This window comes from Triticum aestivum, chromosome 6A, assembly GCF_018294505.1.
Source record: "Triticum aestivum cultivar Chinese Spring chromosome 6A, IWGSC CS RefSeq v2.1, whole genome shotgun sequence".
Taxonomy (NCBI): domain Eukaryota; kingdom Viridiplantae; phylum Streptophyta; class Magnoliopsida; order Poales; family Poaceae; genus Triticum; species Triticum aestivum.
The window spans coordinates 612,594,804-612,618,578 of NC_057809.1; the positions used below are offsets into that span (position 1 = coordinate 612,594,804).

At 44.2% G+C, this 23,775-nt stretch overlaps 4 protein-coding genes across 6 annotated transcripts; 3 read left to right on the forward strand and 1 right to left on the reverse strand.

Moving 5' to 3' along the window:
• The first annotated feature begins 142 nt into the window (after window positions 1-142).
• Window positions 143-8,425, forward strand: LOC123129811 (receptor-like protein EIX1). The gene is made up of 8 exons (XM_044549825.1): window positions 143-227; window positions 341-362; window positions 769-1,609; window positions 1,705-3,542; window positions 4,065-4,200; window positions 6,296-6,750; window positions 7,635-7,709; window positions 8,338-8,425. The coding sequence occupies exons 1-8, from the start codon at window positions 143-145 to the stop codon at window positions 8,423-8,425; spliced, it is 3,540 nt and encodes a 1,179-aa protein (XP_044405760.1).
• LOC123129060 (putative disease resistance protein RGA1) lies at window positions 7,112-14,555 on the forward strand. Of its 3 annotated transcripts, none has more exons than XM_044549205.1 (5): window positions 7,112-8,527; window positions 9,188-10,330; window positions 11,740-13,050; window positions 13,215-13,334; window positions 13,886-14,555. In XM_044549205.1, the coding sequence occupies exons 1-3, from the start codon at window positions 8,483-8,485 to the stop codon at window positions 12,988-12,990; spliced, it is 2,439 nt and encodes an 812-aa protein (XP_044405140.1). In that variant the 5' UTR covers window positions 7,112-8,482; the 3' UTR covers window positions 12,991-13,050; window positions 13,215-13,334; window positions 13,886-14,555. The 3 variants fall into 3 exon arrangements, with proteins under 3 accessions (XP_044405140.1, XP_044405139.1, XP_044405141.1); XM_044549204.1 differs by having other exon boundaries at window positions 13,215-13,317; XM_044549206.1 differs by lacking the exon at window positions 7,112-8,527 and adding an exon at window positions 8,534-8,825 and having other exon boundaries at window positions 13,215-13,317.
• A 2,510-nt stretch (window positions 14,556-17,065) lies between these two features.
• On the reverse strand, window positions 17,066-18,349 carry LOC123129061 (LRR receptor-like serine/threonine-protein kinase EFR). Its single transcript, XM_044549207.1, has one exon. The coding sequence runs from the start codon at window positions 18,250-18,252 to the stop codon at window positions 17,245-17,247; it is 1,008 nt and encodes a 335-aa protein (XP_044405142.1). The 5' UTR covers window positions 18,253-18,349; the 3' UTR covers window positions 17,066-17,244.
• Window positions 18,350-20,306: 1,957 nt separating this feature from the next.
• Window positions 20,307-22,678, forward strand: LOC123129812 (receptor like protein 22-like). The gene is made up of 2 exons (XM_044549826.1): window positions 20,307-20,593; window positions 21,245-22,678. Exons 1-2 carry the CDS (start codon window positions 20,307-20,309, stop codon window positions 22,674-22,676), a joined length of 1,719 nt encoding a protein of 572 aa, XP_044405761.1. The 3' UTR covers window positions 22,677-22,678.
• The last annotated feature ends 1,097 nt before the right edge of the window (window positions 22,679-23,775 follow it).

The window sequence follows — 23,775 nt, forward strand, 5'->3', positions numbered from 1 at the left end:
CTGCATGGTCGTTATAGGTTTTCGCATGGTTAACTTTATTAGAGACCCCGCAAAAAAAAACTTCAGTATTACAGTCCCCGCAAAAAAATTCAGTATTACAATCCCCGCAAAAAAATTCAGTATGAGAGAAGTATGCGTAGACATGACAAAGACCAAGACGTGGACTAGCTTTGCATCTAGACCATACAATAGGAGTGGCCGGTCATTGGCCAACATGACAAATCCTGGTGATTTTTCTGAAACTGCCCTTTCGATTATTTTTGCCGATTAATTGCAGGGTACACTAAATTTGTGTTTATGAGTCCTTGTATTTATATGAATCTAAATTTGTGTATTTCAGGTAGTGGGAGGGGTTGCCAACGGTAAAAAAACTCTCTAGACCTTAATGCTGGATGTGTGACCTGACACACAATGTGTGTTATTGAGCGAATCTTGGATACAGATTACAGCTCCAACTTCTGCGCCGTGCTGTGCATGGTGGGCTGTCCAAATCCACAAATTCTAGCCACAACTTGAGAATTGAAAAAGTAATTGTAGACCATACTCCTATACTGCGGTTGTGGTGGAACCGGAATTGAGATAAGCTGCTATGTCCACTCTCCTTTCCATCTGCCATTTCCCAGTCAATATGATTAGGCAAATTTTAACATGGTCCCTCTTACCTCTTTTTTTTACATGTGAGGTAAGAAGGTAAGAGTCAATCAAGCCATTCATTGATGAGATCAACGACTAAGATCTATTTTATACTCTTATCTCTCATGTGAAAAGAGGAACTGCGCTGCTGCTTTGCCTATTGATCTTCCAAGCAGCATCCACTTCCCATGGTCAAGCGAGTGCATCAGGAGCCTGCATCGGCAGCGAGCGAGATGCGCTTCTGTCCTTCAAGGCAAGCCTCCTGGACCCTGCTGGTCGTCTGTCATCATGGCAGGGCAACGACTGTTGTCGATGGAAGGGAGTCCGTTGCAGCAACAGAACTGGCCATATCATCAAGGTCAGCCTCGGCAGCATCGACACGCACGGCCACGTGAGCGGATGGTTGAGCTTGTCGGCAGGGGAGATGAGCTCTTCTTTGGCTACTTTACAACACCTGAGGTATCTTGACCTGAGCTGGAATTACTTCAACGGCACAAGCATCCCTGTGTTCTTGACTTCTCTCAAGAACCTAAGGTATCTCAACCTCTCGAATGTTGGATTCATTGGAAGAATACCTTCCCAACTTGGCAATCTCTCAAAGTTGCAATATCTAGATGTCAGTTGGAATTTTCTTGATTCAAATAGTTACTCAGTGAACCTTGCATGGTTGCCACGTCTCTCTTCTTTGCGCCATCTTGACATGAGCTGGGTGGATCTTAGTTCTGCCAAGGATTGGCTTCAGACGGTGAACATGCTTCCTTCTCTTAAAGTGCTTCGCCTGAGCTCCTGTGGACTCAATCTTCCCGTATCTGCTAGCATGTCACATTCCAACCTCACACATGTCGACATACTTGATTTGTCTCATAACAATTTTGATAGTAATTCCCTCAAGCACGCATGGTTTTGGAACCTCACAAGCCTTAAGGAGCTTTACCTCCAATGGTCCGGTTTGGAAGGTGCCATTCCTAGTAATTTGGCAAACATGACATCCCTTCAAGTCATAGACTTTAGTGGGAACAATCTTGTCGGTCTGATACCAAACAAATTAGATAATCTGTGCAATTTGACTAGAATGAGGTTCAGCTGTATCAACTCTGGTTCGAGCATAGCGGAGTTCATGGAGCGTTGCCAAAGTGCACATGGAATACATTGCAAGAATTGTCAGTGCAGGGTGCAAATATGACCGGGAATTTACCCATTTGGATTGGGAACATGACCAGTCTTTCTGTTCTTCAAGTATCTCAAAACATGTTAACTGGCCTTCTACCTGTAGGAGTTGGAGCACTTGGTAATTTAAAAATGCTGGACCTCAGCTATAATAAATTCAGCAGTGTGCTCACGGAGGAGCATTTCGCGGGTCTACTGAATTTAGAGTATCTGGACTTGTCGTACAACTCTTTGAGATTAGTTATCAAACAAAAATGGGTTCCTCCATTTAGATTGAAGGTCGCACGTTTTGCTTCATGCCAACTGGGCCTAAGTTTTCCAGAGTGGCTTAGATGGCAATCTGACATTGATGTTCTTGTTGTCAGTAATGCAAATCTGGATGATGTTATTCCTGATTGGTTTTGGGTGACATTTTCCCGAGCTTCATTCTTGCGAGCATCAGGAAACAAATTGCATGGCTCATTACCGGGAGATCTACAACACATGTCAGCTGACCACATATATCTTGGGTCCAATAAGTTTACCGGAGAAGTTCCACGGTTACCTATAAATATATCAAAACTAAACCTATCTTCAAACTCTTTCTCTGGGTCATTGCCATCAGAGCTGAATGCTCCACTACGCGGAGAGTTGTTGCTTGCAAATAATCAACTTACAGGCACCATCCCGTCATCTATATGCCAGTTGACTAGACTGAATAGGTTGGACCTATCAGGAAACCATCTTACTGGAGATATTATGCAGTGCTGGAAGGAATCTGATGCAAACTCTACAAATCAATTTGGTTTTGACATGCTAAGCTTATCCCTGAATAACAACAGTCTCACTGGTGAATTCCCTAAATTTCTTCAAAGGTCGTCAAGGTTAATGTTCCTTGATCTTTCTTACAATAGGTTATTTGGAGGATTGCCAGACTGGTTGCCAGAAAAAATGCCGCATCTGAAAATACTAAGACTGAGATCAAATATGTTCAGCGGTCATATTCCTAAGAATCTCACTTCCCTTGACAGTCTTCATTATTTGGACATAGCATACAACAACATATCAGGAAGCATACCATGGTCTTTGTCAAATCTGAAGGCAATGATGACAGTGTTGTCAGAGGACACAGAGGATTACATTTTTGAAGAGAGCATCCCAGTAAACATGAAGGACCAAAAGCGTGACTATACCTTTGCAATCTACAAGCTACTGGTGATTCTTGATTTGTCAAGTAATAGTTTGACAGGACATGTTCCGGATGAGATAACTCTACTCATTGGGCTTACCAATCTGAACGTGTCAAATAATCAACTCACAGGGACAATCCCAAACCACATTGGTGATTTAAGGCAGTTGGACTCACTCGACCTATCCTTCAATGAGTTTTCTGGTGCAATACCATCAAGTTTGTCAGCTTTAACTTATTTGAGCCACTTGAACTTGTCATACAACAATCTGTCCGGTGCAATACCATCCGGACAACAGCTACAAGCTCTTGATAACCAGATGTATATCTATATCGGTAACGCTGGTCTTTGTGGAGATCCTGTTGGCAGGAACTGCTCAACACATGATGCAGAGCAAAGTGGCCTCGAAGATATAGGTCATATGCCATCTATTTATCTTGCCACGAGCATTGGATTTGTGGTGGGTCTGTGGATAGTTTTCTGCACCATGTTGATGAAGAGAACATGGAGAGCTGCCTTCTTCCAGTTTGTTGATATGATGTACGACATGGTTTATGTGCAAGTGGCTGTAAGGTGGGCTCACATGATGGAGAAAACTCAAGACCGTGCACCATGAAGTGCCCAACTTCGCAGCAAGCCAATTGCGTGTATCTAAATAGTATTTGTATGTTCGCACCATATCCCTATTTGTAGCTCTAAAGGGGCCTTGGCTGGACCTATGTATTGTACCGATGTACTGGTATTTGTATGTTTGTACTGTAACAAATGAAGTGTATATGTCTGTGGATTATTTAAGCTGAAGTCAGCCATTGTTCGCTCTTCGCTGTGCACTGCATGGAGTAAGATACAGCCCCATATGGGTACTCTGCCTTTTTCATGTTCTTCAGTTTGCGTTGTACATTCCCAAAGAGTAATAATTCATTGGCATAGCTAAAAAATAAGACCAGTTGGTCAATATGTGAACAGACTTGTTTGTAAGATATACTAGAAGATATATCAAGATTCAAGAGGCAAGAGGTAGAAAGCTTTGTTCATCATCAGTGCTTGTAGACTTACTCATGCAGTCATGCCAATCTGAAACTGCCATTTGAGCAGACATTTTTTACGCAAGTCAACCATGCCCACCGAGGGTGTGTTTGCCAGCGAAGTGGAGAAGCTCAAGGCCGACCAGTTCAAGCCCTCGAAGCAGGTGATCCTGGAGCCCTTTGAGCGCGAAACGCCTGCATCGTTGGTGGTTATAGGACGCCCAAAAAGTAAAAGTGAACTTAAGAAGAAAATAAGTGCCTGTGCTAGTTTCTGCTTTGTTATGTGCAAAATCAAGATGCGCGTTTACAGCAGCCAGCAGTCAACGGAAAGTAGTGACATGTAAAACAAGGAAAAATATGTGAGCAAACTGTGTTCTAACAGGAGCACATCCCATAGTCAACACATCTTCAGGCATTAAACTTGTTTCCAGGGGAAATCTTCGGAACAGAAAACGAACAGAAAAGTGTAAAACAATGCTGAAAGTACACGCTCCCGGTTTCACATGCAAACAAGCAAAATCAGATGTATATATAAGGGTCTCTGTTTGAGCAAAGCACCTCCCAAGATCAGCAGAGTGCTACCACCAGGTGCTCCCAAAGTGTATAGATCGAACGAACACCAACGCCTCGATTCCACTCCTCAGGCATTAGTCCCAAATCAGCTCGGCAAAGAGATGCTCTGCTTTCACTCGTCATCTAGAAAAAGGGATTCTGAATCGACAAATTCAGGTTGTTTACTGAATACGGTTGTTAACTGTACCCAGGGCCACAAATTCATGCTGTGTGTGATGCCAACTCTGATCACAGAACTTAGCTTATGGTATCAGTATCACATATCCAAAATACCAAGAGCTGGTAGAAAAACCTTTGCTGTATACATGACTTCCAAATTAATTCTCTCTCAAACACTACAGTACATTCAGTACAGTCACAAAGACGCACGGAACATATGAAGAATACATGCTTTAAGGTGATGCAAAGTTTGAAGTTGGGGAGCACATCTTGTTATTGCCACCCCGTGCGACGAGGCAACATCCATCGCGACGGAAGTAACCACCGGCAATGGCCATGGAAAGTGGGGACACAGCACTGACCAGGAGTGTCTTTCCAGACTTCTTGACGCCGAGATCCCATGACTCTAGCACGGCCGATGTTGCTCACAGTATCTACATGAGGAAATAGCCATGGCTTAACCACAAATTGACATATTGTGAAACAGGTGCATTATATGACACAGTAAAATTGTGTTAGATATTTTAGTCTTCTTTCCCGCTTCAGTTTGTGCTAGTTCCTAATCTCCTGTTTCTTTCTATAACCCTGTTACCTTGCTCTTCCTTCTCAAGCCTAGCCTAGCAGTCTGATCTACCCTATCATGACAATTTATATTTTTTTATCAAGATCGATCGATTAACCGAATCTAATACATTTCTGTACTGCTCTTTTTTATTTATCAAGATCGATTAACTGAATCCACTAACAACAATGAGGTTGATCATTCAGGTCAAATATTCAAATAGCGTAGGGGATTTCTGTGTGCAATCTCTACAATCAAATCTGAAAGCAAAATGGCGCTATAGAATGCACTAGCCGCAGGTGCATTTCTTGGATCTGTGAAAGGCCCGCAGAATGTACATTAGATACCCAAGCAGCATCTCTGTAGTACTATTACAGCACAAATGATACCATAGGAGAGAATCCGTACAGATTATATGGTGTCCATTCAGGGGCGGATCCAGACTTAAAATTACCCGGTGTCCATATAGAAGAACACATGCCTACATATCAAACAATTGAATGGCCTACACACTAAGCCAATAAGTGCATGCAAATTGCACCCGGTGCCAGTGACACCGGGTAGCTATACGTAGCTTCGCCCCTGTGTCCATTGCCGCCCTGCTATCTTCAACTAGGAAAGACAGAGCAAAACCGTTCTCAACTGTTTGGGCAAAAGATGGTATGTTCAAAACGAGGTTCTCCAGCCTCACACTCTTGTTTTTCCCCAAGATATCAAATACAAGAGACACATTCCGGTCAGTGTCTATCTTTGCTCCCTCTGAAGAATTAATTAGGAAGCCGCGTATTAAGGAGATGATATGAATCCATTGTCGGAACTAGTGATCGATCATATATTTCTTAGGAAAATCAACAATGCTATGGTAAGGAAACAAATCTAGCTAGCAACCCAGAACATAGCAGAGGCAACAGAAGATATCAAGCACATTGATGGTACTGTCTAAGACGTTTCTTTAACCAAACAAAATGATTGATATTTTTAAGCATGGATGGACTAAAAAACTGCAGTGCAGGCAGCAGGCTCAAACGAAGCAGCCGGCGTCTCCTCCCAGCTCCACCGACGACCGCGAGTGTGGCGACGGCGGAGCGAGCAGAGTCGCCGGCATCAACGGATTTGGGGCCCATGTTATACCGGCCCCGCCCATCAGACCCTCTAAAACGGAGGCGCAGGTTGTCGAGCTTTGCAGCTCCCAACCTCGCTGCTGCGACCGATGGACGACGTTCGGTCTGCAGTCGAGCGGCCTGAGCGGCGCCGTCCGTGGTGGGGCGGATGGGGAGCAACACGCACCTGTAGGACGATCCCGACGACGCCTCCGCCCGGCCCTCCTCAACCGCTTGCTTGATTCCCGCGGGTTCGGTTCGGTTCGGAAATTCCCCTCCTCCCGTGGATCCGATCCTGGCAGCGCTCGGACTGATTTGTGTGCGGCGCAGGTGGTCAAGTTTTGGCGGCGTGGTCGCCGGAGGTGAGGAAGATAGTTTCTCTGTCTTCCACTTCATCCTGCCTGTGATGGGTTGCTGCCTCATAAAATGCGGCTACAATTACTGCTTCTTCAGTTAAATTCATGTTGTGATCATTGCATATTAGGATCAAATGCAAAGTTATGGATGCTTCAATTAAACCATGAATTTTCTGCCAGTGCATATTTGATATGTGAACGAAAACTTCTTGTGCCCGTTGTGGGCAGAGAACATGCTACTGCATAATTTTGAAGAATTTGTGGCTAGATTGAACTGTATTTTAACCTCTGATTTTATCCCGTAAAGTGTTTGATGAATTGAGTATGTAGATTATATAGATGATGACGTGGTAGATTTGTAAATAGCAACAGAGCACCCAAAATTTAGATCTATTGACTATAGATAAACATTTTTTCTTATGTATTTGTGTGTGAGCCTTCTTTATATTTCAGAGTGGTCGCATCATGCGAAATACCCAATGGGAGAGCTGGCTAGAGGAGATAGTGACCACGAGGCAGAGCATCCTCTGTTCCCTCGCATCACGGGGTGCCGGCTTCGATGGCTCAGCGTCATCACCTCAAGAACTGACACACGGCGCTTCTGCGGTGGCTGGCGGCTAGGGCAGAGGCGTTGTCGAGGAAACAGATGAACGCCGTAGCACAAGCAAGGAGCCACCCATGACTTCTACAAATATCTGTGTGCGGATGCCTAATTTTGTAATACCTGAGAGCTTCCTCACCATCTGCTATTACTGCCTCCTTTGGAAAAATCTCCAGTCAAACAAGCAAGCAAGAGTATCACAATGTGTATTCTCTCTTTTTGTTCCCAGATTTTTTTTCTTCTGCGGAGCAGCTTTATTTTATATACACTGATGCAATACTTTTTGCAGGATATTGAAAATTTACAAAGATGCCAAGCAGATTGCTAAATTTGCTCAAGCAGCCTGGCAGCGGATACAAAGAAGGTGAGTTCACTGTAAGTAATCCTACAGATCTTTTGATTCTCTTTTTTGTTTGTGATCCTGCTATATGTATAGTAAACTGATTATGATTTTTCTTTGGGTTGAAGGAAACTGTGGAATCCCCAGAACTAAAAAAATGATAGACTAAAACAGCTCAAAAGTTATATACAAACAAAAGAATGCATCAGGGAATAGGATTCTTCTCAATTCCTTTATTTTTCTGAGGGAGTTCACATTCTTTTCTTCTCCCTGGTTCCTTTTCTTTTCCCTTTACAGGGAGAAAGATAGGAGATTCTTTTCTTGAGCCTTGCCAGCTGGTAAAGCTAAAGCTAACGTGTGCTGTGCTGTGCGTATTATCACAACTAAGCAAGGTAGATAATCCCTTTCCATCTTGGTGGAGCATGGGTCGATCATACATATAACCATGCATGAGTTGGTAACTGCATGCGTCATTTCTGGTGCTCGGCTGTGTTCACACCTCATCCAATTGGCATACAACTTGAGAGAGAAAAGTTAGGGTGAAGACGAACAACATGGCGCATGTAGCCGGTTTGCTTGCCTCGGCTGTGGTTTCAGCGGTGGGCAATAAGCTGGGTTCTGCCATTGGGGATGAGGTCACGATGCTGTGCAGCTTCAAGGACGACCTCCAGGACATGAAGGACACACTGGAGTACATGGAGGCGGCGCTCAAGGATGCTGAGAGGCGGTCTGTCACGTAGGAGTTGGTGCGGGTGTGGCTCAACCGGCTCAAGCACGCTGCCTACGACATCTCTTACATGCTCGACGAGTTCAAAGCTAATAGTGAACCAGCCTCCAGAAAGGTATACATATGCCACCCGTGCCTTATCTTGATCGGTTTTTCGTTAATTAATATTCTTGGCTAGTACAGAGTTTGTTGCTTTGGTCAAATAATTTGATTATTTAATTATATAATTGTCCACAAAACCATGCTTGATCAGTGGTGGTGGCAGGACAAGTGAAATTATGGTGTTGGGGAGGGCCAGTTAGAGAACTGCTGTTCATGTGTTCATTTAGGGACAAATCCATGGTATTACCCAGAGCCCCTGCTGCCCCCCTGGCTCCGCCACTGTGCTTGATCATCTGAACGTACTTTCCAATGTAAGCAACTGGTCACTAGTTAATTGCAATGTTTAAAGCTTAAAACTTGTTGGTGCCCTTCTAAAAATTAAAGCCTACTTAAATCTGGTGTACAAGAGGCATTTAGCCTACTTAAATCTGGTGTACAAATCCCGGCCGTGAAACTAGGTATATAAGAATAAAAATTTGTACTACAAGAGGGAAGCTATGTTTTACATCCGTCCAAAAGTTTTATGTTGGATTTATATATCTACCATGCAGCATGTAGTTACCGGGTAGAGGGATCAAGAATACTACATCTTATTAAAGCCGGGTGTAGTTGCTCCAAGGTTTTATATTATATCATAATGACTTGTTGAAATTTCTTGTATATGATTGGGAAGCTGGACTGTTTTGCTATTGCACCCAAGATTGCCATGGCTTATAAGATGAAGAAAATGAGAGGCCAGCTGAGGAAGATCAAAGAGGATCACGAGAGTTTCAAATTCACACATGACAACTCCGGCCTAATTGATGTGCACCAACTTCCCGATCCACGGGAAACAACATCAAATGTGATTGAATCACTCATCATAGGAAGAGACAAAGACAGGATGAATGTCCTTTCTTTGTTATCCACAAGCAATAACAACAAAGAACATATAACCGTTCTTCCTATCTGTGGGCTTGGAGGCATAGGAAAATCAACTTTGGCACAACTGGTTTTCAATGATACTCAATTCAAAGATTATAATCATCGGGTTTGGGTTTATGTATCCCAGGTGTTTGATTTGAAAAAAATAGGGAACTCCATAATTTCTCAAGTACTCGGGAAAGGAAGCCAAAATCTAGATACAAGGGAGTTGATAGACCAACGCCTTAAAGATCTACTTCAAGATAAGAAGACTTTAATTGTTTTAGATGACATATGGGAGACAGATAACTTCCAACTGGATCAACTCAAGCTTATGTTGAATGTAGGCTCCAAGTTGAAAGTCTTGGTCACAACACGCAGCAAAGACATTGCAAGAAAAATGTGTACTGTTGGTGTTCAACCATACTTGCTAGATCCCTTGGACAACGACATGTGCTGGAGAATAATCAAGCAAAATAGTGGTTTTGAATCTAGGGTTGATAAAGGCCAAGCTGAACCAGTTGGACAGATAATTGCAAGGAAATGTGGAGGTTTGCCATTAGCAGCTCAAGCACTTGGATTCTTGCTATCTGGAATGGATCTTAGTGACTGGAAAGCTATGTGCAATAATGATATTTGGGATGAACCATTTTCTGATAGTACAGTGTTACCATCCTTGAAGTTAACTTACAATACTTTGACACCATATTTGAGGTTATGCTTTGCCTATTGTGGCATCTTTCCTAAAGGTCACAATATAAATAAAGATGATCTTATCCATCAATGGATTGCCCTTGGTTTCATCGAGCCATCTAATAACTTTTCGGCCATACAACTTGCCGAGAAGTATATTAGGCAATTCATGGGGATGTCTTTCCTTCAGCATTCAAAACTGCGCACAGAATTGCCTAAGGTGAGTTAGTACAAAATACTTATACAATATAGATAAAGAGTATTCTTTTTTACTCGTTATCAAATGGCATGCAACAACTGCTGTGAAAGAGCATGCATGCATGTTACTCCCTCTGTAAACTAATATAAGAGCGCTTAGATCACTAAAGTAGTAATCTAAACACTCTTATATTAGTTTACGGAGGGAGTATATATGTTAACAGTTTGGTACATTAATCCATGCATATGTTTCTCCCTTTGTGGCAAATAAAGCACTCAAGATATTGGTGCATCAGAATATACTTCACTCTTTCCTCTAAAAATAGCCCAACTGTAGGGTACCTGCTGGAAGAAAAAAGCAAAGTAACTTCTTCATCCATCCCGTTGTAGTTTATTCAAATGCCATTTGGATCACTACACATACATACAGTTAATGCATGGTATTGTATTTTGTTTGGCTTACCGAATAGTACAGCCTACTATATACTTGGCTGAACAAAATTTTCCCTAAAAAATGTAAACACGTACAAGATGGAATTACTTAATACGTGCTACAAAATTTCATTGGAGCACCCTAAAGTTACATGCCATTTCCATAGTAAATCTCTCCCCCCTAAACTCCAAAAGAATTTGTATTGAGTTTCCCGGTTCTTTAAACAAGTCTGCATTTGCACCACAACCACTTTTGCCTATGAGGTGAAAGGAGGTGGCAACTGGCAAGACGGATCAATTTTGACCACCAGGCCAGCTTGACATTGGGATTTACCTTCTCACTACATTTTCTATCTCCTTCTCTCATCTTGTGAGTTATGACTACTACCAAGTTGTCATTGTAGTCCTCATTCTGCTTGCTACCTCTTTGATAGAGCCTCGACTATACACCGTCGTGGAGGTGACCCACGGTGGAAGGTATGTCGTCGTGTGCACCCGCCGCGAGATCTACCTCTGCCTAGCTCCGTTGCCGCCCTCAGCAGCTCCCGACGTTGGGTTCAGAGGATATGAGGTGCTCTATAAAATTCCTACAAGGTGCTCAACAAGATTGGGAGGGAGATAGAAGCAAAAATTAAATATAGGTAGATCATTATAGGTAAATCGAGGGAGGGGAGGCACTTTTTGTGCTCTACCTAGCTATTATAGGTACTCTATCTAAAAGTGCTTTTAAGTAGAGGGTTTTAGCTAGACTGCTGGATTTTCTTTAAGCGCATAAGGGCAGGCATAGGTGCGATGAGCTGTTTCTTGGACGGCACAGGTAGTTGGGCCATTGTGAATCGCGGCGAGCAGAAGTGCAAACATAGACAATCTTTTGGCCTGCCAAGTTTAGCATATTAATCTTTCTGTAAAAGGATCATGTAACTTCATTTAGGTAAATAATACTGTTTGCTTGACAATTTTTCTGGTGGGATTAATCCTATTTTTTTTTTTTGGTTTCAGATAATTCCAAAAACAATCTTCACCATGCATGATCTGGTGCATGATCTCGCAAGATCAATCATTACTGAAGAGTTGGTTGTCTTTGATGCTAAAAGAGCGAGCAGTACTAGAAGAAAAGAATATTGTTGTTATGCGTCTCTTACAAATTACAATACTACAGATTACAACAAGGCAAGGAAGATGTCAACTATTTTTCCCTCCAAGTTAAGGGCGATGCATTTTTTCAATTCTGAAATCCATGGTGGTGTATTTTCATTTCCAAAGTGCTTGCGTGTCTTGGATCTATCTGGATGCTCCATCACAGAGTTTCCAAGTGCTCTAGGACAAGTGAAGCAATTGGAGGTTCTTATTGCTCCAAATCTCGAAGATCGGCAATTTCCCGAGAGTATCACTCAGTTCTCAAAATTACATTACCTGAACCTCAGTGGATCAGATAAAATTTCTGCAATACCAAGCTCGATTGGCAAACTTGAGAGTCTAGCGTATCTTGACTTATCTTATTGTACCAGTGTCGAAGTCATACCAGAGGCTTTTGGAAGCCTAAAAAACCTTCAAACAATAGACCTCACATGGTGTGAGAAACTAGAGTCCCTTCCAGAGAGCCTTGGAAGCCTCAAAAACCTTCAAACACTCGACCTCGCACGGTGCAAGAAACTAGAGTCCCTTCCAGAGAGCCTTGGAAGCCTCAAAAACCTTCGAACACTGAACCTCTTATACTGCTGGCAATTGAAGTCCCTTCCAGAGAGCCTTGGAAGGCTTGAAAACCTTCAAACACTAGACCTCTCAGAATGTATGAAACTAGTGTGCCTTCCAGAGAGCTTTGGAAGCCTCAAAAACCTTCAAACACTAGATCTCACATGGTGCTGGAAACTAAAGCCCCTTCCGAAGAGCCTTGGAAGCCTCACAAACCTTCGTTCCCTCGACCTCACACACTGCTGGGTAATAGAGTCCCTTCCAGAGACTCTTGGAAGCCTAAAAAACCTTCAAACACTGAACCTCAGAGGCTGTAACAAACTAGAGTACCTTCCGGAGAGCCTTGGAAGCCTCAAAAATCTTCAAACACTCGACATTGGAGGCTGTAGTAAACTAGAGTACCTTCCAGAGAGCCTTGAAAACCTGGTTGGAAACCTGAAAATCATTGGGAGCTGGAAACCTAAAAATCATTGGAAGAGGTTAAGGTTATGGATGCGAGAGCATCAAGTCCTTGCCACAGTGTCTACAACAACTCACCAGTCCCCAGATGGTACATAATGTGGACAGTAGCGAACTAAGGCTGTTGTGTGAACCAGGCTTGCCCGCATCAAAAACATTGTAAGTGCTCTACAAAAATTTACTATCTAAATACAGTTTCTAAGCTTCCTTTACATGCACACAATGTACATCTGTTGTTATTTTTAATATGGTGGCACATAATTTTTAAAAAATGAAAAACTAAAATGCACCCTAACCGGATGCAGAACCTATCCATTCTACAGGAACTGCAGAAGCATACATGCACCGTTATCAATCAGCTGAAATGATAGGAGTACGTCTTCTCTGGGAAAGCGAAAAAGCTTCATGGAGCGGTCCAAAGATGAGGTCTAGCTCTGCACATGGTGATTTGTGCTCTTTAGTACTCCCGTCATACTCTTATGTTCACATATAGACAATATATACTACACTAGAGTAAATCTATCAGATCTTTTGGTCACATGGCAAAAAATTATGGTGTGGTGGTTGTGTTTGTGAGCACTCAAAACCGAAGGAACGCTCACCAGTTTCCATCAAGTTGTAGAACAAGAAGGAAATAATAAAATCAAGAAGAAACGGATGTTAGGATACTTTAACTCTTTCAGTAATATTGGAGGCGGAAATATATAATTGCTTTTCGGGCCTTGTCATGCCAGAAAATATATATTGGCGGCGGTAATCCAGAAGAGATGGATGAGATCCAAGCAGCAACCATGCATGCATCTCTGTTGTAGAAAGTGAAGCACTAGTTCAATGTACTGTTGGGTAGCTCGATTTGTGATCAATGTTAAAAATCGATGATAAGTTACCATAGCTCTTGATAGACATCATGTCTTCTCTGTTTCGTTGACTTAACTCTGAAACAACCATAAGCAAACTCGTGCAATATTACAGACATGTGTATCCTTTTTTGCAGGAAAAGCGTGACGGGGCGCGTAAATCTTTAGCCAAGGACAGAAGCAGTTGAGCTAACCAAATATCAAGACTATGCTTGCTGTCAAAGGGAGCTAAACTGCAACATCGGTGGCTAGCTGATGGCCTGACTAAGAAAGTACAGTGAAGGTGGTTGGATCGACTCGTGTGAACTCAATAGAAGAAGGGGGGCCGAAGTGAAAGAAGGCAGCTGGTTGTCATCAGGAAGATGAAGCAGAGACGCTTCTCTCTCTTTGTGAACCAGCTGGGGGACCTGCAACATCTCCGTCATTGAGGCCGGTAATGCACACATCATCGACAACAAGTTCTTTCGAAGCTCTGCTTCTTCTCGTCTGCTTCGTCAGCTCTGTAACCCCACAGGGATTGGCTGGGACTACTTCATTGCTGAATTCTTGGGTGACAAAAACCCATTGCCTGTGGACTCCTGAAAATCTCTGTTGATAAGTGTTTGAGTTAATTCCTGTGAAAAGCTGGCACGTGCTTTGTAAGCACATTAATTAGTTTTATTCCTGATAAGTTTGCTTTGCTCAGCAGTTTGTAGATCTATCATCTTGGTTGCCGGTCAAAAAAAAAACAGCGAAAACTTCAGGGTTCAGTTCCTGGTTTGAATTTTTGTTGTTGTGATTAGATTCAAAAATTATGTGACAGTTGTGTTTTGAGCACTCAAAACTGAACTTGCGCTCACCTCAAAACTGAAGGAGCGTTCACTAGTTTCCATCAAGTTGTTATTTATCCATATGTGTTTACAACAAGGTGCTTCTCTTGATCAACTCAAAAGTAAACCAAGGTAAGCATTTTAGACCATCTCCTTTTGCTCTTCAGCTTCTGCTTCACCAGACCACATCCTGCTGCGTCAGCAAGCACTTAACGGTCTTCGTCCCGGAGAAGGGGGACTCGGCAGCAGAGAGGCTCATCTTGCCCAGCCGCTTCTGTGAAGGTCGCAATATGCCATCCATTGTTGTTATAGTAATTTACGATGTGCTTTTGTGTTAGGCTCCTGCTACTTGTGTGTGTATCTCTCCTGCTACCTCTGGAACAACCATATCTCATGTGTTTGATATTGTTGGACCGGTCGCGACTTCCATATCAAATGATGCTTTTATGTAGCACCTTCCATCTCTTCTGCCGGCAATCTGAATTTAATGTTTCTTGATTTTTGCTTTCTCCATTGCCATCAGGTGGTTCTTTACTTCCTCGAATTGCATGCCCCATCAGGATACATTCCAGACAGCTGCATCTTAAGTAAAAGCAATTCAGAATATATTTGTACCATTGAAGCGAAACCTGGAGCTGAAGCACCTCCTCCTCTATTTCCACTAGATCAACTCTGCCCACACTGAAAAACTTGGTCCTTCTTAGATACGTCGTCATCAGTTCAAGACAACTGTAAGATAAACTGCGTGCACACTCTCAGTTGAATTCTGTACGTGCTATTGATTCTGCTCTGCGTTCCATGTGTAATTATTTCCAGCCAGCAGCAAGGAGCAAATTGCCATGATGCGTCTCACCAATGAAACAGAAGCTCACCATTTCTTGACGGTTGCGAGTTGCCAAATTAGCAACCTCTTGACGGTTCCCCTAAAGCATGGAAGTACATAATTAGCGCATATAAATTACCAAAAAAGGGTTTCCCCCGCTTTGTATTCCAAAGCACCAACACCGATTATAGATCGCTGGGGTGAGCAGCACAACAAGCCCAAAAGAAAAAGAAAAAGAAACAAATGCCAACAACGGCAGCTCGACCAAGCATGAATGACCCGCCACCGCTGCGCCCACCAGAGACAAACCACCATAGCCCGAGGCTTCGATCCGCCGCGTACCAAGCAGCACCCCCAAGAGGGAATGCGACGCCGACGACGCTGCTACCCGGACGGATCCTAGGGTTTCCCCCGGCACGCGGAGAGAGTTGGGGGATGGATAACAACGACACCCTCCAGGAAGGAAAGGTGGCACCCGCAGGCGTCACCGCATCGGAGCCGAAGACCGGCAAGGATTCCTCCCACACTCCAAACCCCGCCGCCCAACCGAACCGGAGCCGACCAGCCAAACCTCCGCCTACCACCTTGCGCCACCACGGTTGCGCCACCGCCCATGCCGCCTCACTGTGAACACCACCACGAGGCCAGGAGACCCGAAGAGAAACGCCAAACGACGGAAGCAGCGGCACTGCTACCGAGCAGGAGAGACCCACCTCCCCCGCCAACGTGCAAGAGGCCCGAGCCCCCAGCACCGTCGCGGTTGTCGGCCGGACGCGGCAGCAGGGCACATCAGGCCACCCTTGGCCCAGCCGGGCCCAAACGGGCCTGCAAAGCCTCGCCGGCCACGCTGCAGCAATTCGGTATCCGCGTCGCCAGCCCGCCGCCGCTCGCCGCCACGCCCCGGCCTCCTGGAGGTCGCGCCGCAGGCTCACCCCGCCGCCGGCCCGCCCGGGCCCAGATGGGGCCCGAAGAGCCTAGATCTGGGCCGAGCGGGCGCCGTCAGGACACACCGCCGCGCCACTCCGCGACCAACGGCGACGCCGCCGTCCAGCCATCTGCCCGTGTAGCGCCAGGACCCCGCCGCCATGCCGGACCGCCGCCGCCTAGGCACACCCCCCAGCTTGCCCCGTCCCGCGCCAGAGGAAGCCGAGAGGGGAAACGCGAGGGGGCCGCCGCCGCCAGCGTCGCCCGGGCCAGGCCTGGCGGCGAGCGCCGACGACGGCGGCAGGGAGGGAAGGAGGAGGGAGGGTCGCTGGAGAAGGAGATCGGGGCGCGGCCGGTCGCCTGCGGAGGCGACGCGGTCGCGAGAGCCGGCGCATATTAATTTAATCTTAACACCCTCCACAGTCCACACTTTATGTACTTTTCCTTTGCTTGTTGGTTAGCTTTGGCTGTCCGAGTTGTTATAAGTTTTAGCCATAACTTTTGTATTAGAAAAGTCGGCATGGCAAAAGGAAGTAGCTTTGTAGCCAACGTGACAAATCCTGATGATTTTTTTTATGTTTTTTTTGAAAGTATCCTTTTGATTCATCTTGCTGATTGCTGAGCACTGCGAGCCAAGATCTCACAGGGTCATTTATTTCCAAAGGAAAGCATGGGAAGGCACCAACCCTGAGAATTACACACGGCCAAACAAACAAAACAAGAATGATAGGTTTGCCCTTGACATCTCGGTGAGCATAAAATAAGCCAAACAATATAATTGACATGAAACCAGATATTGTAATGAGTGGTCGTATGTACTGTGTTTCTTTTCTCTGAGAGATGGTAGGACATGGGAGCAGATCCAGTGTTCCTCCAAAGAAGTCCTCACTGGCTAGTTGCCTCCAAGTGAGGCGGGGGTTTTATTTCCAAATACTCTGTTTCATGGCACACCACCTTGCAGATTATTATCAGACAAATCCAGACGGGTGAGCTGCTTTAAGCCGCCAAGCTCTATTGGGATGAAGCCCAACAAATTGTTTTGCTGAAGGTTTAGGTAATCTAACTTTCCAAGATTACCAAAAGAACTTGGAACTTGACCCACGAACTTGTTGAATGACATGCTCAACCAATCTAGCCCTGAAATATTGCCCAGTGACGCTGGGAGATGACCTTCAAAATTGTTATCCTCCAATGAGAGATATCGAAGATTCAGGAAGGCATCACCAAAGTAAGATGGCAGGGTTTTTCCAAGCATATTGGAACTTAAGTATAAAACTTGGAGAGAAGACTGATTGTATTTGTACAAGGTTTCTGGGATTCCACCTGATAGCCTATTTTCAGCAAGGTTTAATTCAGAAAGATTTGGGAGTTTTCCCAAATCATCAGGAATGGTTCCGGTGAGCTTATTATCATCAAGCAAGATGTATTCAAGCTGACTGCTGTTTTTTAGGCTTGGTGGGATTTCTCCAGTGAGATTATTTCCTCCAAGATATAACCACACTAGATTAGATAGGCGGCCTATACCGCTGGGAACTTCTCCTATTAGTAAGTTGCTAGACAGGAATAGCCCGTATAGATTGGAGCAGTTTGTAAGAGTATCCGGGATGATCCCTCGCAGTGAGTTGCGTGACAAGTCAAGGTACTCCAATCTTTGGAGACGGTTGAAAGGAGGTATCTCGCCGGTGAAGCCATTACTGGACAGGTCCAGTCTCCTAAGGAATGTTAGATTCCCGAGGGATGGTGAAATCGTGCCTGACAACGATAGGAAGTGAAGGTTCAGCTCCATGACTCGCCCCGGGTGCTTCGGGCCGCTGCAGACGACGCCCTTCCATGTGCAAAGGGGGACACGGGCATGCCAAGATCTCAAGGCTTGCCTCGAGTTGTTGGTCATGGCCCGCTTGAAATCCAACAGCGAGATCATGTCCGTGCTATTGTCATGGACTGTCATCGTCGAGGAGCAGCGGACACTGCCGACTCCACAACAAATGAGCAGCAACGACAGTAACTTGAGGATAGTGGTGAGTCTCGCGGGTCGACTGGTACACGTAAGGCCTCCCGTACCTGCAAGTGTGAAGAATTAATAAAACATTAGAACCCATGCAAAGAAAGAGTTTGCTGGTAGCCGCTACGGCAATCATAGCACAGACCACAGAGGTTTGATTTTGTGAAATGCTTGATCGCAAACAGAAAACTGTCGGCAAGACGAAAGATGGATGTTTGGACACCTTTGGTTGGCCGGATCGGACGAAACGGCAGCCTTTCTTGCATGGCTTTGCTGCCGGGTGGTGAGATGAGGTGCGTGTGCCACTGGCAGCTATGAGTTGGAACGCTGGACAGGATGCTCAGCTGGTTTAAAAGGACTCTTCCAGGCTTGATTAGCCTTATTATGTGAAGCCTGGTCACCACCGGAGGGAAGACCTCAAGTCGTCCGTCAACCTCAAGACCTCAAGTCCACCACCGGTCAACTAAATACGTAGAAACTAGTTGGCGCTCGCGACGCGAGCCAGCCAGTCTCCGCACGGAGCGCTCCAAGGCGGGGCACGACTCGTGGGAGGGAGAGGGGCTCACCACGTGAGGTGAATGGAGGAGGAAAATCTGCTGCATGCGCATGTTGTGGTTGCCTCTGCGTGGGGTTTTTCCAGCTTTTTTTTTCTTTCCAACTTTTTTCGGTGTATTATTTTCAGTTATTTTTTCAAAAGTGCTCCCGAGCTCAAATGCTCAGTAAAATTAAAACAAATATTTTAAAAAAAAAAACTGATTTTTTTCGTGGTAAACTTTGGCAAGTGTTTCGTACGCTTGCACAATTTCAGCATGAAACGACATTCGTGAAAGGCATGAAAAGAAAACAAAATCAGCACTCAAAATATTTTTAAAAGTAGCATTTTTTGGAACATTGATTTTTTTTGCCACGATTTCCACAAATGTCATTTCGTGCTGAAATTTTGCAAGCATACAAAATATTTGTCAAAGTTTGCCCCAAAAAATTCAGATTTTTTGATTTTTTTGTACTATTTTTCTGATTTTACTATTCATAAGGGAGCATTTGAGCTCAGGTGTAGATACTCCATGTTTATAGAAGACAAAATTGTAAGTGCAAGAAGACTAGCACCCGTTGTGCGAACAACGAGCGTAGCACGGACATCACACCCAGACCCAGGCAAGTCCAAAGGCAACCACCAATGACGAGACAAAACTACAAAGCAAAAGCAGTTGTCCTAACAACTAACAACACCGTGCCTCGACCAACGCTAGGCACCTCCATAGACCGCCATCTCCCACTGAACTTTGCTTGTTGACGCACCATCCACCCTGACTGCATAAGAGGAGGTGGCAAGTGAATGGCATGACTTGATCAGATGTGAGGAAGACACCATATTGGACACACCAGCGACGGCCGTACATAGCGCTACCGAGGATCAAAATAGGACCACAACAAAGACCAGAGGAGAGCAACCAAGAACCAAGCCGTGTCTCCAAACAAGATGCTCCCAACAGAGGAGTGACATCAAGGACGTCGTCATCGTGCCAATCCTACACCGAATCGAGGCTTTAGCTCGGAGACAACAACCAACTCCACACGAGCAAGGGAAATGTCAAACACACCTCGGCAACGCCTCCAAGGAGGAGGACGACACCCATGGGCGCCATCGCCGTCAGCCTAGCGAAAGCCGTGAAGACAACATCCCAGTAATCATGAAGGATCAAAAGCATGACTACACCTTCGTGATCTACAATCTACTAGTAATTCTTGATTTTTCAAGTAATATTTTGGTAGGACAAGTTCCAGAGGAGATAACTCCTACTCATTGGACTTACTAGCCTGAACTTGTCAAATAATCAGTTCATAGGAACAATCCCAAACGAAGTTGGTGATTTAAAGCGGTTGGAGTCACTTGACCTATCCTACAATGAGTTTTCTGGTGCAATATCATCAAGTTTGTCAGCTTTAATTTATTTGAGCCACTTGAACTTGTCATACAACAATCTGTCTGATGCAATACCATGCGGACAACAGCTTCAAACTCTTACAACCAGATGTATATCTACATCGGTAACCCTGGTCTTTGTGGAGAACTTATCGGCAGGAACTGCTCAACACGTAATGCAGTGAAAAGTGGCCTCGAAGATATAGACCATATGTCATCGGTTTATCTTGCCATGAGCATGGGATTTGTGGTGGGTCTTTGGATAGTTTTCTACACGATGTCGACGAAGAGAGCCTGGAGGGCTGCCGTCTTCCAGTTTGTTGATATGATGTATGACATGGTTTATGTGCAAGTGACTGTAAGGTGGGCTCATGTGATGGAGATAACTCAAGACCGTGCACCATGAAGTGCCCAACTCCTGTGAAAGCGAGTTTGTATCTATATGCTATTTGTATGTTTGCACCATGCTCTATTTGTAGCTCTAAAGGGGCCTTGGCTGGACGTCTGCACTGTATTGGATTGATATTTGTGTATGTTTGTACTATAGCAAATGAACTCTATGTATAAGTTTTGCTGGATTATTTAAGCTGAAGAAAAATGCGCAACCTGGTAACGTCGCTCTGCCTTCTTGGTGTTGTTCAGTTTGCTCTGTACCATCTATTCCCAGAGAGTAATAATTCATCAGCATAGCAAAAAAAAAAGATCCCTGTTGGCTTATATGCGAACAGACCTTTTTGTAAGATATATATCAAGAGGTAAGACCTGTTAAAACTTAAAAGGCTGTGTTCACCATCAGTGTGTGTAGGCTTGTTCAAGTTAATTTGAAGGTGCCATTTGAGCTAACATTCCTTTGGTTGGGAAAACTGTATCGACTCGACCTTGCTCACCGAGGTGGGTTTGCGAGTGAAGGGGGAGATGCTCAAGGCTTACCAGTTCAAGTCCTCGGAGCAGGTGAACATGGAACCCTTCGTGCGTGCCTGTGCCTGCGTTGTTGGTGGTTACATGATGTCCAAGATTCCGGTTATGCCTACTGGGCCCCAATTTTCCAGAATGGCTTAAATCGCAGTCAAACATTGAGGTTCTTGTTCTCAGTAATGCGAATCTGGATGACATTATTCCTTATTGGTTTTGGGTGACATTTTCCCAAGCTTCATTCTTGCAAGCATCAGGAAATAAATTGCATGGCTCATTACCGGCACAGTTGCCTATAAAAATAGTAAGACTGAACCTATCTTCAAACTCTTTATCTGGTTCATTGCCATCAGAGTTAAATGCTCCACTACTCGAAGAGTTTTTGCTTGCAAACAATCAATTCATAGGCACCATTCCGTCGTCTATATGCCAATTGACTAAACTGAAAAGGTTGGACCTATCAGGAAAACAGTTAACAGGAGATATTATGCAGTGCCAAAAGGCACTTGTTCCAAACTCTACAGATCAATTTGGCTCTGACATGCTGAGCTTAGCCTTGAATAACAACGATCTCACTGGTGAATTCCCTAAATTTCTTCAAAGGTCATCAGGATTAATGTTCCTTGATCTTTCTTACAACAGGTTATTTGGAGGACTGCCAGAATGGTTACCCCAAAAAATGCCACACATGAAAATATTAAGAGTGAGATCAAATATGTTCAGTGGTCATATTCCTAAGAGTCTCACTTCCCTTCATGGTCTTCATTATTTGGATATAGCACACAACAACATGACAGGAAGCATACCATGGTCTTTGTCAAACCTGAAGGCAATGATGACAATGGTGTCACAGGACACGGGTGATTATATTTATGAGGAGAGCATCCCAGTAATCACAAAGGATCAAAAGCGTGACTACACCTTTGCAATCTACCAGCTATTGGTTGTTCTTGATTTGTCAAGTAATAGTTTGGCAGGACAGGTTCCAGAGGAGATAACTTTACTCATTGGGCTTACCAATCTAAACTTGTCAAATAATCAGCTCACAGGAGTAATCCCAAACAAAATTGGTGATTTAAGGCAGCTGGACTCACTCGACCTGTCCATCAATGAATTTTCTGGTGAAATACCATCAAGTTTGTCTGCTTTAACTTATTTGAGCCACTTGAACTTGTCATACAACAATTTGTCTGGTGCAATACCATCCGGCCAACAGCTACAAGCTCTTGCTAACCAGATGTATATCTACATCGGTAACCCTGGTCTTTGTGGAGATCCTGTCGGCAGGAACTGCTCAAGACATGATGCAGAGCAAAGTGACCTCGAAGACATAGATCATATGCCATCTGTTTATCTTGCCATGAGCATTGGATTTGTGGTGGGTCTGTGGACAGTTTTCTGCACCATGTTGATGAAGAGAACATGGAGGGCTGCCTTCTTCCAGTTTGTTGATATGATGTACGACATGGTTTATGTGCAAGTGGCTGTAAGGTGGGCTCACGTGATGGAGACAACTCAAGACGGTGCACCATGAAGTGCCCAATTCCTGTGAAAGTGAGTTTGTATCTAAATATTATTTGTATGTTTGCACCATGTCCCTATTTGTAGCTCTAAAGGAGCGTCGACTGGATGTCTGTATTGTATTGTTATTTGTATGTTTGAACCATATCTCTATTTGTACCCCAAAATGAGCCTTGGCTGGACGTTTGTACTGTATTGTGCATTGGTATTTCTATGTCTGTATTTTAAGAAATGAAGTGTATGCATATGTTTTGCTGGATTGTTTAAGCTGAAGAAAACATATACAGTCCTATAACTGCACTCTGCCTTTTTCATGTTGTTTGGTTTGCTTTGTACCATCTATTTCCAGAGAGTGATAATTCATTTGCGTAGCGAAAAAAGGCGCCTGTTGGTTAGTATGAGAACATATTTGTTTGTAAGATATCTCTCAAGGCAAGAGGTAGAAAGCTCTGTTCACCATCAGTGCTTCTAGACTTATTCATGTAAATCTGAAGCTTCCATTTCAGCTGACATTTCTGTATTTTGGTGAGGCAAACTGTATCGACTTGACCATGCCCGCCGAGGCTGTGTTTGCCAGCGAAGTTAGAAGCACAAGGCAGACCAGTCCAAGCCCTTTGAGTGCGACCACGCCTGCATCTTTGGTGGTTAAAGGATGCCCATAAGGTGAAAGTGAAATTAAGAAGAAAATAAGTGTATGTTTTATGTCTACAGACTTGTTTCATTTCAGAAAAAATCGGATATTTTTGCGCCCAGGAACTGAAGCCAGTACAGAATAACAAGTGTATGCAGTATAAAATTCACTGGTGTGCATGATGGACATTTAGAACAAAGAAACAAATTATGAGCAGTCACAAACCGCGTCGTATCCCATAGTCAACACTAATGTCTGTAATCTTCAGATACTAAACTTGTCGTTAATATCAAAACCACCATTTAAACTTTGCTTCAAGTGAAAAATCGGATGAACTGCAGCAGACATTTTGGTCTCCAGTTTCATGCGAACTCACACACTTAAAAATATCAAAACATGCATGAGTCTGCAAATGAAAACGAACTAAAAAAATGTGAGGGCAGCTTCATATCATATGGAAGTAAAACACAATGCTAAAGTA

Excerpts from the sequence above, each read along its gene's own strand:
- LOC123129811 (XM_044549825.1), top strand. The coding sequence starts at position 143 with ATGACAAAGACCAAGACGTGGACTAGCTTTGCATCTAGACCATACAAT. Across the intron at positions 1,610-1,704 it reads GTGCCATTCCTAGTAATTTG|AATGAGGTTCAGCTGTATCA; the intron begins GCAAACATGACA and ends CAATTTGACTAG. Across the intron at positions 6,751-7,634 it reads TGGCGGCGTGGTCGCCGGAG|GATATTGAAAATTTACAAAG; the intron begins GTGAGGAAGATA and ends TACTTTTTGCAG.
- LOC123129060 (XM_044549205.1), top strand. The coding sequence starts at position 8,483 with ATGCTCGACGAGTTCAAAGCTAATAGTGAACCAGCCTCCAGAAAG. Across the intron at positions 8,528-9,187 it reads GTGAACCAGCCTCCAGAAAG|CTGGACTGTTTTGCTATTGC; the intron begins GTATACATATGC and ends ATGATTGGGAAG. Across the intron at positions 10,331-11,739 it reads TGCGCACAGAATTGCCTAAG|ATAATTCCAAAAACAATCTT; the intron begins GTGAGTTAGTAC and ends TTTTGGTTTCAG.
- LOC123129061 (XM_044549207.1), bottom strand. The coding sequence starts at position 18,252 with ATGACAGTCCATGACAATAGCACGGACATGATCTCGCTGTTGGATTTC.
- LOC123129812 (XM_044549826.1), top strand. The coding sequence starts at position 20,307 with ATGCGGACAACAGCTTCAAACTCTTACAACCAGATGTATATCTACATC. Across the intron at positions 20,594-21,244 it reads TATGTGCAAGTGACTGTAAG|ATTCCGGTTATGCCTACTGG; the intron begins GTGGGCTCATGT and ends ATGATGTCCAAG.